The following is a 16,999-nucleotide window of genomic DNA, read 5'->3' on the forward strand; positions in this document are numbered from 1 at the left end:
CATCGGCCAAACAGAAAAACTTATCGGCCGATGCCGATATTTGAAAAATGCCAAATATCGGCCGATATATCGGCATTGGCGATATATCGGTCGACCACTACACACGGATACGTTGTTTTCGTTCAGATCAAAGCGTAAACAACAGTAAACAACATATCCGTGTGACGCAGCTGACACAGAACAGCATAATCTGTTAACGTTCAGTGGGTTTAGAACAGGGCTGCCCAAACTCGGTCCTGGAGGGCCAGTGTCCTGCAGAGTTTAGCTCCAACTTGCCTCAACACACCTGCCTTTAAGTTTCTAGTATGCCTAGTAAGAGCTTGATTAGCTGGTTCAGGTGTGTTTAATTGGGGTTGGAGCTAAACTCTTCAGGACACCGGCCCTCCAGGACCGAGTCTGGGCAGCCCTGGTTTAGAATGACATGAGGTTGAGTAACTAATAACAGAATTTTCATTTTTGGATGAACTACCCCTTTAATCAATAAAAGGGGGGAGGGGAATATTCTAACAAAATGTACTTTTTTTTCTCTCAAATATTTAATGTTAGACATTTTTTATAAGTTTAAAATTCTTCATGTAATGTAACTGTAATTATTATTTTTTTAGTGCCGTCAAACAATTAATTGCAATTAATCGCAACCAAAATATGTTTTTTGTTTGCATAATATATGTGTGTGCACTGTGTATATTTATTATGTATATGTAAATATACACACACACATACAGTATTTATTTTGAAAATATTTACATGTATATTTACAAAATGATTTTAAAGACAAAACATACCCTCATCCCCAGAACCAAGAAGCCGATCTCCTCCATCAGTGGGTATTTCCTGATCTGCTGTTCCCGTTTGTCCTGTGAAGCGAAGGGGTCATAGCTCTTCTGGCCGATCTTCACGTCCATAATGCATGGCTTCTGAAACCTGCGTGTCACATCTTCCAGCTTGAGGTACAGGTCTGTGGAAGAGAGCGAGCAGACATGCTGACTAAACATGCTGTACAGTATATCCACCAATCTCCTCATAGCTTCATGCATCCATCTGTGTACCTGTGGGAGCATCTGGTGAGGACCACGTTCCATAGTACTTGGGAAGGTGCGCTTGGAGGTCTACAAGACAGGGGTCGCAGTGGTCTTCAGCATACACCTGACAAAAACAAGATCACACTGAAATTTTTGTATTGGAATGTATATATAATTTACTACTGTAAATGTGCGGTCACTTTAGCAAAACTTGGCTACATTTGATTCCTATAGCTTGTTTGCCATCACGCAATCCTGATGACACGCGAAATTGAGATGGCGGGCAGCAGAATGGATGAGATGGAGGAAAGTCCGTACTGTACTGGTTTAGACACTATTACAAGAGAAAGGTATATACAGAAAATCACAACATATTTTGGATATGATCCTTATATTATGAAGAGGAGCAATTTTTCAATTAAATTGAAATACTTGCCTGCCATCGAGGCGGTGGATATTGGCTAAGCAACTCCTAGCGATTCCTATATAAACAAAAATCACTTCCTGCCCTCCAGCTGCATTTCACGCCACAGCAATAACGTCATGTGCAAACAACCAGTGAGCAACAGTAAATGTGTCAACACCTTAACTGTGCATTGTGCACCTCACTGTGAAAAAAGAAAAAAAGAAAAAGAAAGAAAATAACCCAAAAAATAAATAAATAAATAAATAAATAACCACAATTTCTACCATATATGTGCTTTGTGCATGTTTTCTGATTGGATGGTAACCGTATTTTAGCCACATGTAACTAGTCAATATGACTCCCATTCCCCTTCTTTGTCTTTTTTTTTTTTTTACTGTCTCAGAGGGGCAACAACTTTAGTATTTTAATGCGCCATCAGCGTTCAGAAAATATACATTTATCTCATTTTAATGAGATAGTTTTTGAATACCTATTAAAAATATCCTCTATATATACACGAATGAGCAACTTTAAACTACGCTGCGCTATATCCGGTTTCCCACTTTGTAATATTCTCTGTATACTGTAAGAGAATTTTGTGTTGCCTGGACCTTCTTTGAGAATATAAGATTCCAAGTGCACACAAACTCAAATTATTGAGAGTACTGTTGGTTACAGTCCCCCCCCCCCGTTATTCATTTTAATTTTCAAGTGATTATATTTTTGATTTCTTAATGTTTTAATTAATTTCTTAATTGATTGTTTTTTGACTGATTTATTTCCAATTAGTTTAGTAAATATGTAAAATAATGTAACCAAAGCAATTATTATGCTTGGTTTTACTGTACTGTAATGGTATCACTATACACTATATTATATATTGGTATACACTAACACTATACTGTTCAACCACTGCATATAACAACGATTTAAACCCTTGCTTTGGTGCAGTTCTGGATTGACAGGTGAGTGGGTGTCCCTTCACTGTCGTCCAGGACATTAGTGTTTGCACTACAAATACTATGCATTCACATGTGTCACTACTTCTCTATGCAATTTTAACGATTAGATCACAAAACATTTTGGATTCCATTACAGAGGTGATCACACGCGATCAGATGACCAACACAGATCTTAATAATAAGCATTAATGGATTTAAAATTACTTCTTCAGAAATGCTAATGGCTAATTTTGTCCATACAAATTAAAGTCAATGGTCATCAAAACTTTTTGGTTACTACCTTTCTTCAAAATATCTTATTTTGTGGCCAACGGAAAAAAAATAGGTCGTCATCATTTCGGTGTGGACTCTATTCTCTATATGTGCATACCAGTGGCGTGCAGTGGTGTTTTAAAAGGAGGAGGCTGTTACTAACATAATTTTTTATTTTATTTAATATTTTAAATACTAATTATACATTTCATAGTGTTTTTATGCATTTTTACATTTATTCCAAAATAATAAATGAAGGCAGTAACAACTTGAACAATATTTTGGAAACACTTTATAATAAGGTTTCATTAGTTAATTACTAATTAGTAAATTACTTTAGTAAACGAACTAAAAATGAACAATAGTTCTACAGCATTTATTAATCTTAGCTAGATGATAGCAGTATTTTCTTAGTGACATGCTATTTACACTAAGTGCAAATAACTATAGATTGTATTTACACTATGTTAAAATAGCAAGATTTTCTGCTTATTGCAAATAGTGGCAAATATCTAATGTACTGAGTGCAAATCATAATTTTAATTCAAATTATTAAAGGTCCCATATTGTCAAAACTGAAATTTCCTGGCTTTTTTCATGATAACTGAGGTCTAGGTGCTATGTAACTACCATATAAGTTTCAAAACAGTCAGTACACAGTAAAATTCACACAGCCTGCTTAAAGTAGCAGTGATTTTTCACGAACCGTTGTGACTTCCGTAAAAAGTTGATGTCAGAACTACACAGTCACCGCCTTCAGTCACCACCCCGAGCACCACCCACCATCTCACTCTCCTTTTGCCAAACCCCCAGACAACATTGCGGAAACATGTTGTTCCAGCCACAATTAATCACAACAATGTATATACAATTACAAATGATTATATATAAATTAATATATATTCTTAAGGACATCAAAACCTAAAATAAAACTCCAGAAAGGTGTACAATATGGGACCTTTAAATGGATGCCACCATATTGGGACAATAAAAGCCCTCCCTACACCTACCCGATGTGATATGAGATTTGAAAACAAAGGGAAAAAAAAGTTCGGCTAAAGGTGGAATCAAACCCGCCTCGATCGCGTCAAAAATGACTTTGGCACACGCTTTACCATCTTTGCCACTGGAGCTATGTTTAGACTTATAGGCCTGGTTTCATAGACAGGGCTTAGCCTAAACCAGGATTAGGCCATAGTTCAATTAGGACATTTAAGTCATTTTTATAAACATGGCTTAGAAAAAAGCATTACTGGTGTACATCTTAAGACAAAACAAAGGCACTGACATGTTTTAAGATCAGTCAGTGCAAGTTTCTTTCAGTTGAAACAGCTCAGATTTACATTTTAGTCTAGGACTAGGCTTAAACCTTGTCTGTGAAACCAGGGGATAGTCTTTTGTAGTGTTGACAAGCCCAATCACACATTGGTGGGCGAAGATAGTGTAAATAACCTCTGCCAACAAGGCGGGCTATTTGCACTTAAAGTCCCCCTGTAGTGAAAATCAAGTTTTTATGTTATTTATTTGTGGTGTATGTAGTGTTTTTAATTTGCTTTTAGACAAACCATGTGCCAATTAGGTTTTTTTTCCTAATTTTTCAGATTTTCCGTGCCCCCGACCTCCCGCAGTATGCTATCCGAACCAAACAGAATGCAGCGCACCTAAATGGAGCACGAGAACAGAACAGACTGTGCGGACATACAAACGTAACGCCAGGTTCACACACTCCGTCTGTGGTGCGTATTTTGTCCGCGCCCATGTTAACGGATCAGAGTGTTCACCCTGATTGCGATTGTGGTCCGGCAGTGCGCTCCAGGAGCGGTGTGTCTGCAGCAGTCATGCTGCGATCGTTTCCGCGCGGAGTCTATTTCTGCTGTGCTGCACGCGCTGAATTAATGTGACAGCGCATTATTCGCGGTAAAAATTAACATGGATTGACACAAAAATTTAGTAATTACACCATAAATGCATATAATTAAAGTCTACTGTGTTTCACAGTCAACACATAGGCTATGGCTTATTTATCAAAGAAATCGCGATAGGTTTTTTTTGTCCATATCTCACAGCCCTAGTGCCAATCCATTAATCAACACCATTGCCGAGTATTTTCTCCTTAAAACTGTAGTTTCCCAATGGCAGTCCCAGAAACGCGGTTTGAAAAAGCCCTCGGTTTGCTACGTCACAAAAATCAATAACCAATCACGTCAAGGGACATATTCCTATCATTAGCATATCCCTCTCTCCATTTACACAAATGTGGCGCACATTGAGATCATAGCATAGAGATTGCATGCAAAATATACCAATAGGATTACCAGCAGAAAACCAAAAATAAAATAGAGCAAAAAACCCATGAAGCCGTGGTTTAACGTGAATTTAGAACCGCTAACTTGAATAAAAACCTGCGGTAACAGTGTAAAAGTAGCCTGGAGTCAGACCCACCTCTCCCGCATTGGCGTCCGCACTTCTCACGCATTGCTCGCAGGCACGAATTAAGAATCACAAACTTGGCTGCAATCGAGTTTAAGGCATTTTGAGGACACAACATCGTCAAGTAACTTCAGCGTGCCGAACGACAGTCGCATCACAGATCAGATTTAATTTCTCCAGTGAGGAGAGTGAGTCGAGCTGACTGTTGAGGACACAACATCGTCAAGTAAGTACATTTATCGAATGTTACAGTATTCACTGTAGTCGTCCGCTAGTAAAAACATAGTTTTATCAGTCATTATCCGTGTATGCCATTATTTTGCGGTTACTACAGTTCAGTGGATCAGGAGGCGCTGGCTGGTGTGACTGAGTGGAGGCGAAACTAATTTGCATATTCATAGATCCGCGTATAGTAAATGAGGCAAGGGTGTAGAGTTACATTCAAGCAATTTTAAGGCATGAGAAAATTATTTTCACAAGAAAAAAAAACATTTAAATATGTAATTTTGATGATCAAAGATGAGATTTAAGGGATACAATTTTTGACTACAGGGGGACTTTAATGTAAACAGACACTCCGTTTTTTTTTTTTTGTGAATTTATGTCCAGCTGTTCTTTTTAACTTATTTTCGGGTCATCGTTATAAAAGCCCTGTCAACACTGTCACAGACATGAAGATACATCTTTCATTTCATCAAGATGAATGCTCACTAACTGACACAGTCATCACATTCTCAGGCCATTTTTACAAGTTTTATTTTGACGTGACACAAAGCAGTGATATCTAAGCGGGTGAGTTGTTTACTTTAAAATTAGTCTTCATTCAGTCCGAGAGCTCACACGAAAACAAGAGGTGGGGTTTATTGCACGAACCAATCAGACCCAATCATTACCGATCAGATCCAATTATAGCATGACGCTTTGCCTCCTCTCTGTCATGTGACTTTCCCCCATTCAATCTCAATTATCCCACACTAAACTCACGGCATGCTATGGGGTCTCTGTTGAAAGTCAATGGGCCAAAATGAGGCAAGCCTCCACTGTAAACTTTACCTGTGGGTGTAGCTATTGGACAGTGTTACTTTATAAAAATGAGTGACTTTTATACTTGTATTGTCATATTTAGTAATATTTGCAATGTTTAATTTTTGTAATATAGATTATGTTCTCATCCAATTTTTTGAGGAGACACTGCCTCCCTTGCCTCCTCAGAGGAAACGCCCCTGCTGCATACTGTAAAATGTATTTCGGACCATTAACAAGTCCTTGCAGTTCCCTAAATATCTAATCGTCATATCATTATAAGACATCTTAAATATGGGGACAGAATGTCAGGAAATGCGATACAGCCTAATGTGATTATTAAACTTTCTTCATTTTTTCTTCAGCTGTTCTTCATTCTACATGTTTTGCGGTTTCAGAGCACTTTGCAATCAACGATTACCGCCCATTTATGACAGTGTTTACTTTATGGTTGTAAATTGTAATGTTGAAATATGCAATAGTAATAGTAAAGCATACAAATTTTCAAAATAAGAGTCCCAGTGTATTTTGGGTTTGTTTATAAATAAAGCGCTGCATTATAGATAAAGGTTTACTTTTTCCTGGTTAATATTTGTACTATATGTTTATATTTCATATTGGTACAATACTTTGTTTACACATCATTATAATTTAAGTATTAAACACAGTTTGAAGAAGAAATATTTAAAAATCGAATGTACTTTTTGAATACTAAAAAATGAAATCATTTTGCTTGTAAATGTCTTCTTGTATCCCTTTATTAAGTAAGAACACATTACACATTAATAATTACACATTATTTTCATACATTTTCATTGTCTCTCTGAAGCTTTTCAATGCACATTGTTAAAGGGATAGTTCACCCAAAAATGAAAATTCTGCCATTAATTACGTGCGTCGTGGTATTGTCATAAATGCACATCGAAGACTGACACAGAGAGAAGAAATTGTTGAATAAAGTTGTTATTTTTGTTTTCTTTGCATACAAAAAGTATTCTCGAAGCTTCATAAAATAAAGGTTGATCCACTGACGTCTCATGGACTTTTTTAACGATGTCCTTACTACCTTTCTGGGCCTCGAACGTGTCAGTTCTATTGCCGTCTATACAGGGTCAGAAAGTTATCAGATTTCATCAAATATATCGTAATTTGTGTTCCATAGATGAATCTAACAAGGTCTTATGGGTTGGGAATGACATGAGGGTGAATAATTAATGAAAGAATTTATTTCATATCCCTTTAAGCCCTGATCTCAGGGTTAGAGCGATTATTAAAACTTTTGTTAGCATCATAGTTATTGTCTTTGGTGCGAACAGGCCTTTACTAACGTTACTCCTGTGGGTGAATTTTCCTCTACGTAAACGATGCCTTTCTGGTATCCATGCATGTATGATGAAATACAGGATATAACTTTTATATATATGACATGACCCTGGGTTATCAGAATGCAATTTGGTTTGCTTCTGATTCGAAGGGCTGATTCAAAATGCGAGTCACAGATGCTGTTGTCAGACCTTAATCAGTCTTGAAGCCAGAACATTCCTGTAACGCTCACCATACTGTAGAACTGCATCTCTCTGGGTCCTCTTGGAGGAGGCTGCAGCTGTTTCAGGACCGTACCATCAGGATGTTGCAAGATACCTGTGATTAGAAAAAAAAAAACATCTCATAATCATTACCGTTATGATCACAGTGCAAATGCCAAACAATAAGCACACGCTAACATTTTCGAAATAGGCATTGATTTATACAGATGAATAACTGCTTATATCCATTGAGTTAATTGAAGGACTGTGAATAGGCCCTTTTGAAGCTGATGTGAGGGGAAATCACAGCAGTGTGTGTAATGATATCACAGGCTGGCCTATATGCTGCTGAGAACTAGGCTGGCAGCTAAACTAGAGATTACGGTCACAGACTGTGACGCTCTGGGTATTTAGGTCAGGCTCCCCCTCTTTAAAAATAGCTATTTTAAAATCTATTCACATCATTGGTAAACAAAAGGAAACACGACCAGGGTGAATTTATGACAACAAACATGATCAACCACAAGGAATTTGCTACCACAGACACTATTTAAATAAAGCCTTTATTGAAATGAATATTATACAACTCTTTTACCTGAAGCAATTCTTCCAGTGACTCACAGTACATCTAATTTATACATTTACACGCTATTGGCTACACCCTAAAGAAAACAATAAATTACCAATACACAAAGCCTGTTTTAGCACCATTACAATTTTTTTTTTTGCATTGTAATAACACTATCATGACAATTAAAACATTTCCCTCTTATTGCAATGCATCTGGATGGTTTATTTTTCAGTTTGTTCATTATTTTATAATCTTGAATGATTATGCTCATTCATAAAAAATGTCACATTTATTATGAAAAAAAAAATGTTTATGAGGATCAAATTAAATAACGGAATCAAATCAAAAAATAAATAAAAATACAGTAATTAAAATAATTCAGTCCACACACCTTTTTATTAAAATAAGCACAAATTACATCTAACACAAGTGTGCATCATGTACAAAAAAATATATATTTATTTGTGTATTACAGTTTTTTTTTGTTTGTTTTTTTTAGAAGTTATGGTAACTTAAATACTGCCACAATGCAGAAAAAAAAAAAACTTAATAGTCCTAAAAATAGACAGTTACGCAAAATAACATTTTGTGTGGCCCAAACAAATGTGTGACAGGCTCTGTGAGGTTCACCCAAAAAGAATGTTGCAGTAATAAAGAACTAGTGGACGCAAATGTAAGTCAAATCTTTCCTGCGTTTAGCCACATTGGTCAAATTCTGTTTAAAATTGCGTTACCACTGACTCACTATATGGCTCATACATCTATAGCTGTTTTGCATGTCAGGAGACAAATCTGAGTCAGCAACAAAACCTATCAGCCCAGAGAAATAACTGTTTCCATTAAATCTGTAGCAGCATCAGGATAATTACTAATCAGACATCAGGGCTAGTTGTCACATGAGCTATGTCAGTAACATTTAAAGTCAACTCTAAATACACAATTACTTGTTTTCACAGTAGTTTTATGATTGTTTCAAGCATTTTTATTAATTAAATTCCTCAATACTAAAATATATTTGAAAATCTAATATGAATAGCTGTTGTGTAAAAAAGCCATACATTCAGGTAAAGTTCAACAGTAAAACAAAAACAGATTTTTAACTGAAACGGTTTTGTTTGTCTATTAATTTTAATGCAATGTTAGCATCGGGGCTATTTACATGGTCAGCACCATAATCTAGAAAACTTTATAACATAAAATTACATAAGACAAAAAGTCTCAAATACATTACAGAATATTCCACTTAAACATGTTTCTGAATAAAAAAAAACGTTTTCAGGCAGTATTATAACAATTACAGTCCACTGAAACCGTGTTGTCAGGATGAGAGTATTTACTTTTTCCCCGTAAATTCCCATTATATTCGAGCTATCCTGCATTTTTATTCATTTCATTCTTTTTTTTTTGTAGGAATTTTCATAAAATTCTGCAATCACAATATTTGGTGGCCAAAACAACAGTTTGACATTTTAAATGCTACATTACACATTTAAATGTTTTCATGTATAAAGTAGCATTTATATTTTTCATTTTACATAGGCTACATTTTTGCTTTTTCATTCATAATGTTGATAATGCTTCATAATTGTTTTACTGTGTAAATTTCCCTGAAAAAACATACAAAAGGTTGTTTGATATATAATGTAGCATTTATATTTTTAATTTGACATTATTTCTAAATGGTACATTGTACATTTTTTCTTAATTCTTCAAATTATTTTACGGTTTCATTTGAACTAAAAAGCATATGAAAGGTTGTTTAATGACAAGTCCCACTGTGACAACTTACCCCATACAGTGTGACGGACAGCATGTAGTCACAAAAGACCAGCCGCATCTCGTTTCGTAGATAAAAACGGTAGTATTTAATGGACAGCTTTATACCTTGCAGAGAAAACTTTAAAGTATACGCATATGCTGTATAAAAACTGGCCCTGAGAAATGTTCACTGAGGTAAAGATTGTGACGGCTAGCCCCGTACACAATTATAAATGACAGAATCCTGGTTCAAATGAATAGGAATGACATTAAATGTGTACTGACCCACTTTATCAACGCCGTACTTGTGTCCGGCCACCTGATGAGAAAGCGGCACGCAGCCGTTCAGGTGAGCGCTCTGCGCACCCTCAGGTAAACACGAGCCGCGGGTCATTAACGGACGCGCGAGCTCCAGCCTTCCCAGCGCCACAGAAGAGTCCATTATGATGCTGAGCTGACACTCACACCGAAGACTTCACTGCAACGGCTCGTTATTTCTCTAAACTACTATCATCCACGCTCGAATTCACATATTGAACGCACGCCCTCGACGCGTCATCCTGATGTGTGTGACCGATCGCGTGCCATCAGTCACGGCGCCCACGCTCGCGACCATATAACGAGCTTTTCACCTGGGCCACATCCCACTTCCTGACTTCAGAGATGTTTACACTCCTCCCGCGGTAATTGGTACGAGATGGTAGATAAGGAACGAGCGGAGCACAAAGATCGACACGGTATTCTTGCGGAGTAAGTCATATCGCACGGAACCTCGCAGTTCTTCTGCGAACGCTTCGCAGTTTGTTTCCGCCCCGAGAGACACGCTGCGTGTGACGTCACGACGCACAGCGAGCGGAAACGTCACGGAATACGTCGAGCTATTTTTTTTTTATTGTTATTATTATTATTTCTCATGAAACGTCTACATTGGGTATCATTTCCGAAATGTAAAAAGATTAGGAGAAAAAACATGAACAGTGAAAATATTTCTATGAATGGCAGGCTCGCCTCTAAATACTTCCGGGTAGGTGTAATCTACGGATACGATAAAAGTCTGCTTATGTTGCTGAACGTTCAGTTATTGTGACTAATGGGAACGCTGATATAAACTAACTACTAAACAAACATCGAGATGGAAAATGTTTTACATAATTATATGATTTGTGTTCTCAGACTACTGAGCAATTAAGAAAATCCCTCAGGCATAATTTGTGGAATCCTACTGGGAATATCGTTTTAATTATGGATATATCAGGAACTGCTTACAAACAGCAGCCATATATATATAGCTAAATATTACTTCAATATCTAAGGGGATATATAAATTAGCCTCTAATTAAGGCTTTTGTTTACGGTTTAGGTTCTAATGGACACAGAAAAATGTTTCAGAAAGCAACAGCACAAATTAAAATCTTTGATTAGGAAGGAAGAATAAAGCAATTGCGTTTCAGAGGGATACATGAGATGCAAAATGAATTTTGAAATCAGAGACACTTGCAAGACTGCATCGGATCTAGTGGAAAATCAAGGCTTTTTTTTTTTTTAACCGTTGGCAACTTATACTCAAAGCCGGTTTAAAATGCATTTCCGCAAAGCAAATAAAAACACTATTGTGTACCAATATGAGTAAACGCACCTTAACATGAGAAACACAGATGCACACTTTTAAACAAATTTTAATGCAAAATAAAAAAGAAAAATATAGATCCAGTATAGTTGCTCTTAACTATACAATAAAAATATCTAAAAGAAAATGTAATCAACTGAATGAGAGATACATTAAAATGGTTTTCAATTTCTTAATTTCCCTTGTGTAGGGTAACTGCAGTTGTATAACATCATGCCAATCTTAAATAGGATTTATGAAACAAGAAAACTAAGTGCCCAACACCACTGTGGGGAATGACCAAAATACACAAAACCAATAAAAAGCTTAATGTCTTTTTGTGCAGCGCACAGTCCCCTTCAAAATACTACTTCAGCTATTATTATTGGTCATTTCAGATGGTAAATGTTAACAGTACAATGTGTTTAATAATATAACCTAATCTTACTTTTAGATGCTAGAATTTACAGTGATTTGTGACTTAAAAAAATGTCCATCAAGTCTTCACATTGCATACTTCTGGGTCCATTCTCTTGCTAGTCTGTTGTACCTGGTACAAGAAAATCAAAAATTAATAAGTTCATAAACAGTCTAGTTTGTCTAACCAGATATTCCAATCTAACGTAACACGTATGGTCTATGTTACTCGCACTCGTGATGTTCCAAACCTGTTTAAATGTACACAAAAGGGTGAATTCCTGAAGAATAACCCGGTGATTCTTATCAATATGAAAGTGAAAATATTATAGTCAGTGCAATAAATTAAAGTCCTCTGAAGATAGCTTTGTGTAGGAATAAGCCACAAGTTGAGCAATGAACTGGACTGATCTGATTCACAAATTCACTCAGTGGGTGCTACTCAATTCTCAAATAGGTGCTTCCTCGTTTCTTCGCTCTTCCACCCTTCAGCCCATGACCTGGAAATCGATCTGAGTCAGCCATCTTGAAGGACATGTCAATTCTCTGATTGCACCAGGAGTAGGCAAGGAACGAGGAGTGAGGGATCTTCCAGCGGAGCGTGAATACACAGTGTGTCTTGACGAAAACCTGACACTCGTATAAATTCTCCAACCCTTCACATTAGTCACAATTTTGATTTACGTTTCACCTTTGCAGTACATTTCACATACTCAAATAATATGTAGGACTAAATATATGCCTTTGAATTGCACATCAAATTTCCATCAATTTGAATTGCACGGTTTTAAAACAAATGTAAAGTAATGCATACCCATCATCAAACAGACAAGAAACAGCTAAGACTTTTGGAATAGTACTAATAAACTAAACGTGTTTAAATACACAGTAATAGGGATGTAACGATTCACTCGACTCACGATTCGATTCAATTCACGATTTTGATTTCACGATTCGATTAAAAAAAAAAAAATTTACATAATGAGCTTTAAGACAAAAAAATAAATTAAATGTGTCCCAATAATTTTTACATAATGAGCTTTAAGACAAAAAAATAAATTAAATGTGTCCTTTTATTATTGCTTGGACAAAATGCTGCACGTTTCTTTGTGAAATTGAAATATAACACTATAATAATATACTAATATAGCACTTGCATATTACTGCTCTTTTGTTGGTTTTGATTGCTTCTATTGTCCTCATTTGTAAATCGCTTTGGATAAAAGCGTCTGCTAAATGACAAAATTTTAATATAATGTAAATGTAAATAACAAAACTACATTGAAATTTTAAAACAAACCCCAAATCAAATAAATAAGTAACACAAATAAATTAAATCTCTTCATATAAACAAAACAAGGCTTTGTCTTTGCTTTCCATTTAAAATTAGAAGCAACCACTGCATTTTAATCATGATCCAAACAAAGATGCTGCATACATGCAACATGAGCAGTTTTTAATCTACATTAGATTGTATAATTTCGAAATTTGAAGCAAAAACAGAATGGTTTGACTTCAGTTTTGTGAAACTATACATAAAAAATATCTGCATGAAACAGAAACAGCAGACGAGCTGAACGAGACGCAGATTCACTCTCTGCCAGCAGGTGGCGCTTAAAGCGTTTCCTGGTTTCCGCTGTAAACAAAGCAGCGCTGAACTTATGAACTTTAATGTGCATTATACAGAGGCAAGACGAAAAGAAAAAATACCATCTAAACTTTTCTAAAGACAGTAAGTTCCCCTCAGACATACATTCATATAAACTCCTACCCCTAATTGAATCACGATTTGTTTAGCATCTCAACCGATTTGAATAGTCACATATTTGAATCGATTTTCAACCGGCTCGTGGTAATCGTTACATCCCTACTACAGTAATCAAGTTTATATAAATTTATCATCAATAAATCCAATTTGTTTCACAGCTAGCCGTAGTTAAAATATGTTCATACTTTTCAAATGAATACATTTTTACAATGATTTATGTTGATTCTAAGCAATCAGCATCAATACATTTTGAAATGATCATTTTATGATTTAAATCAAATAGATGCAAATATTTGATACTATGCCATGTTTTTTTTTTTTTTGAGTGCAGTTTCTTACCCATTTAATTTATGCATGACTGACAAACTTGCACCACATTCAGTTTATTAGTTTGTTAAAACAGTGTAATCCAAATGTTATATGCAATTTAAAATACATAAATCTTAAATTTAGGCTTAAACATTTTCTGAGTGAATTTCAACTAGGGATCTTGTTTTACTATGAATTTATTTAATAACCAAACCTCAAAATCATAAGGGATTCCTTGAGTGCAGTTGGTGATGCTTTAAATTAAAGTGGTGTTTAAATGATCAGGAATATTCCAATATACAAATAATTTCGTTTGATTCCTCTATCCTCATTTTTCCTTGCATCCTTTCCTCACATTCTAGTTGGGAGGAGCTAGGGTGCAAGGAAATGAAACGAGGATGCACAATTTAATAAGAAGCACCCAATGATCTGAACACACTAGAGGAGAATATTATCAGTGAATAACAACTTACATTTTGGCCATTTACACACAGAGCTACTGTATGATTTCAGGAGCCTTGAAATACAGCACACAAATATTCAGCACTTGACTTGAGCACTTTTTCAATACTTTTGTGGTGCTTTAGTATCCCTTTGATACACGTTTTCATTGTCGTATGGGTTTGGAACAACATGAGGGAAACAAATTAAGACTTCTTTTTTAAAACATTATACTTACTTTTCTTTGTCTGATTTGTAGATGTGTGCTATGTCTGGGACTAAGGGGTCATCAGGATTTGGATCACAAAGCAAAGAACATATGGACAAAAGAACTGAAAAAGAGATGAAAACAAATCACAATCATGAAAGCATAGGCAAACTGGGTATTACAAATTCTATAGTTCAACTATTAAAGAATAAAGAATTAAAACACACACAAGTACCTTTTGAAACCGTTAGAGCTGGAGACCACTGCGACCTCAGGATGTCCAGGCAAATACTTCCATTACTGTTAATGTTGGGATGGTAGATTTTTGTTGTGAACGCTACCTGTTAAATTGAGATGGGTGTCAAAATGCCATTTTAAGACAACACAGCAAGTACACGGAGGTGGGGTGTAGCGCCACTACCTTTGGCGGCTTGAAGGGATAGTCTGTTGGAAAGTGAATTGTGAGAAAGAAGACCCCTCCTTGGTATGGACTGTCACTCTGCAAATCAAAGGAAATGACACTAGAAATTCGCAAACTGTGTAGGTGTATTAAAATAGGTTACATACATCTCAGATCTAATTATTCTTAAAATTGACTTCACATCATCACATTCAGCATGTGTTATTAAGCGAAGCAAACTGCTAAAGGCTAATGAGGTAAGTACTTACAGGTCCCATTATTGTTGCCTGCCAGTGAAACACTAAAAATAAAAGAAGGGGCTTATTGAAATTCGTCTTAGATGTTATTATGTAAAGCAACTCAAAAAGACTGACAGTGAACTTACAGTCATCACCAACCGGTCCAGCAGAGCACTGGGCAGGAGGGTCCCTCTGCAAGTCTTGAAGCTCCTGAAACAGAAGAATGTAAAAGCGTCGTTTTTTAAAAAACGCCTCGGGCTCGTTTTTTTGGTTTAACGCGCCGTGTTAAAAATTGGCCGACCAATGAGATTGGCGCTTTTGTTCACATGCCTGGAGCTGCTGAAGTTACAGTAAAACACGACTTGGTGGCGCTCAAGCACAAAACGGTCTTGCCGAGCACACATTGATACCTAACGACAAAGAGGAAGTAAGTAGACCAAGAAGATGCATCGAGGCAAGATGAATGTAGAGCTGCTGGTCTCATTGGTGTCTGAACACAAAGGGCTTTATGACAAACGCGACAGCGACTACAAAAATCTCGATAAGAGGGAGTTGTTATGGAGAGGAACTGCACATCAAATAGGATTCGATGTGTACCGGGTGTGACGAGTGGGGGCGGGGCCGAGAGCCGTGGGAACGGAGCGAGGGTTACACAGGGGTATTTCTGTTTTTCATTAAGCGCCATCTAATGTCAGGGAGTGAATTTGCACGTTCACTCGGCTCATCGCCTGCGAAAATCGCTTGGGTATGAACACAAAAGACGCGTCGAAAAACGTTGGCGATAAGTGCACGCGATAATCGTCCCGGTGTGTACAAGGCTTTAGGATGACATTATTACTCCACAATTATGTTTCTAAATATATTTATATAGCCATTCTAATGTTAAGTGGCATATGTGGAAAAACTCTTTTTCTAATTTCAGTTTTCAACTCATTTCAATTCTTAAGGCCATTTTGAAAGAAGAAAAAAAAAAAAAAAACTTTAAAAGACTTCCGGTGTCAAGATGGCTGTTAGGGGATGAATGAAGTCAGTTCTCCTCAAGTTCACACACGTGTCTTACCAGAGAAACCACAGGTGTAGTTTATTACAATAAAAGCCACCTGGCTTGATATTTTGTTGTTTAATAAACTTACATTCATTAAGTTAGGCTTCAAATAAATCCAAATTGGGTTTGAAAAAAATTATCACAGGCCTCTAAATTGTCAACAAAAGTGCTTTAAATAAATTATATAATTTAGTTTAACAACATCATAAAGCCTACAGTATTATATGAAAGCATCTTAGGTTTACGTGGTCATTTATTCATCAGAAAAAAATAGGTAAAAATGTATCAAATGTGATACATCCGGCTTTTAAGGAATATTTATTTGTTCATGGGTCAGAGAGACAAGATGTTCCATTTTGTTGTCTGCTTCAGATTTAATTTATAAAACTGATTTTAAATATATAAAAAGCATATTAAATGCAACTAAAGAGTAGTGATCGACCGATATTGATATTTTATAACCGATACCGATATCAATTATTTGCATGTTTATGTGCCCGATAACCGATATGCAGAACCGATATTTATTTACTGTTATAAAGTAAATAAATGACTAAGTGAAGCAAGTCCATACTTCACTTTGGTTTTCCTCCTTTCAGTCATCTTAAAAAAAGTG

At 36.1% G+C, this 16,999-nt stretch overlaps 2 protein-coding genes across 3 annotated transcripts in view; both read right to left on the minus strand.

The window, feature by feature from the left end:
* Window positions 1-10,761, minus strand: part of LOC107654052 (inositol polyphosphate multikinase-like) — a 28,363-nt gene extending 17,602 nt beyond the window's left edge. Inside the window, exons 1-4 of the mRNA XM_016440949.1 lie at window positions 10,236-10,761; window positions 7,651-7,736; window positions 1,050-1,146; window positions 786-958 (exon numbers count right to left, since the gene is read on the minus strand). Coding sequence (XP_016296435.1) covers window positions 786-958; window positions 1,050-1,146; window positions 7,651-7,736; window positions 10,236-10,392 — 513 coding nt within the window. The 5' untranslated portion in view covers window positions 10,393-10,761. The remainder of the gene's footprint in view (window positions 1-785; window positions 959-1,049; window positions 1,147-7,650; window positions 7,737-10,235) is intronic.
* An 847-nt stretch (window positions 10,762-11,608) lies between these two features.
* LOC107654054 (ubiquitin-conjugating enzyme E2 D4-like) overlaps window positions 11,609-16,999 on the minus strand; it is a 7,381-nt gene continuing 1,990 nt past the window's right edge. For both annotated transcript variants that reach the window (XM_016440951.1, XM_016440950.1), the window contains exons 2-7: window positions 15,485-15,548; window positions 15,369-15,400; window positions 15,121-15,198; window positions 14,935-15,040; window positions 14,730-14,823; window positions 11,609-12,106 (exon numbers count right to left, since the gene is read on the minus strand). In XM_016440951.1, the coding sequence (XP_016296437.1) occupies window positions 12,061-12,106; window positions 14,730-14,823; window positions 14,935-15,040; window positions 15,121-15,198; window positions 15,369-15,400; window positions 15,485-15,548 (420 nt within the window). In that variant the 3' untranslated portion in view covers window positions 11,609-12,060. The remainder of the gene's footprint in view (window positions 12,107-14,729; window positions 14,824-14,934; window positions 15,041-15,120; window positions 15,199-15,368; window positions 15,401-15,484; window positions 15,549-16,999) is intronic.

Source organism: Sinocyclocheilus anshuiensis, unplaced genomic scaffold (assembly GCF_001515605.1).
Source record: "Sinocyclocheilus anshuiensis isolate Anshui unplaced genomic scaffold, SAMN03320099.WGS_v1.1 scaffold454, whole genome shotgun sequence".
Classification (NCBI taxonomy): Eukaryota; Metazoa; Chordata; class Actinopteri; order Cypriniformes; family Cyprinidae; genus Sinocyclocheilus; species Sinocyclocheilus anshuiensis.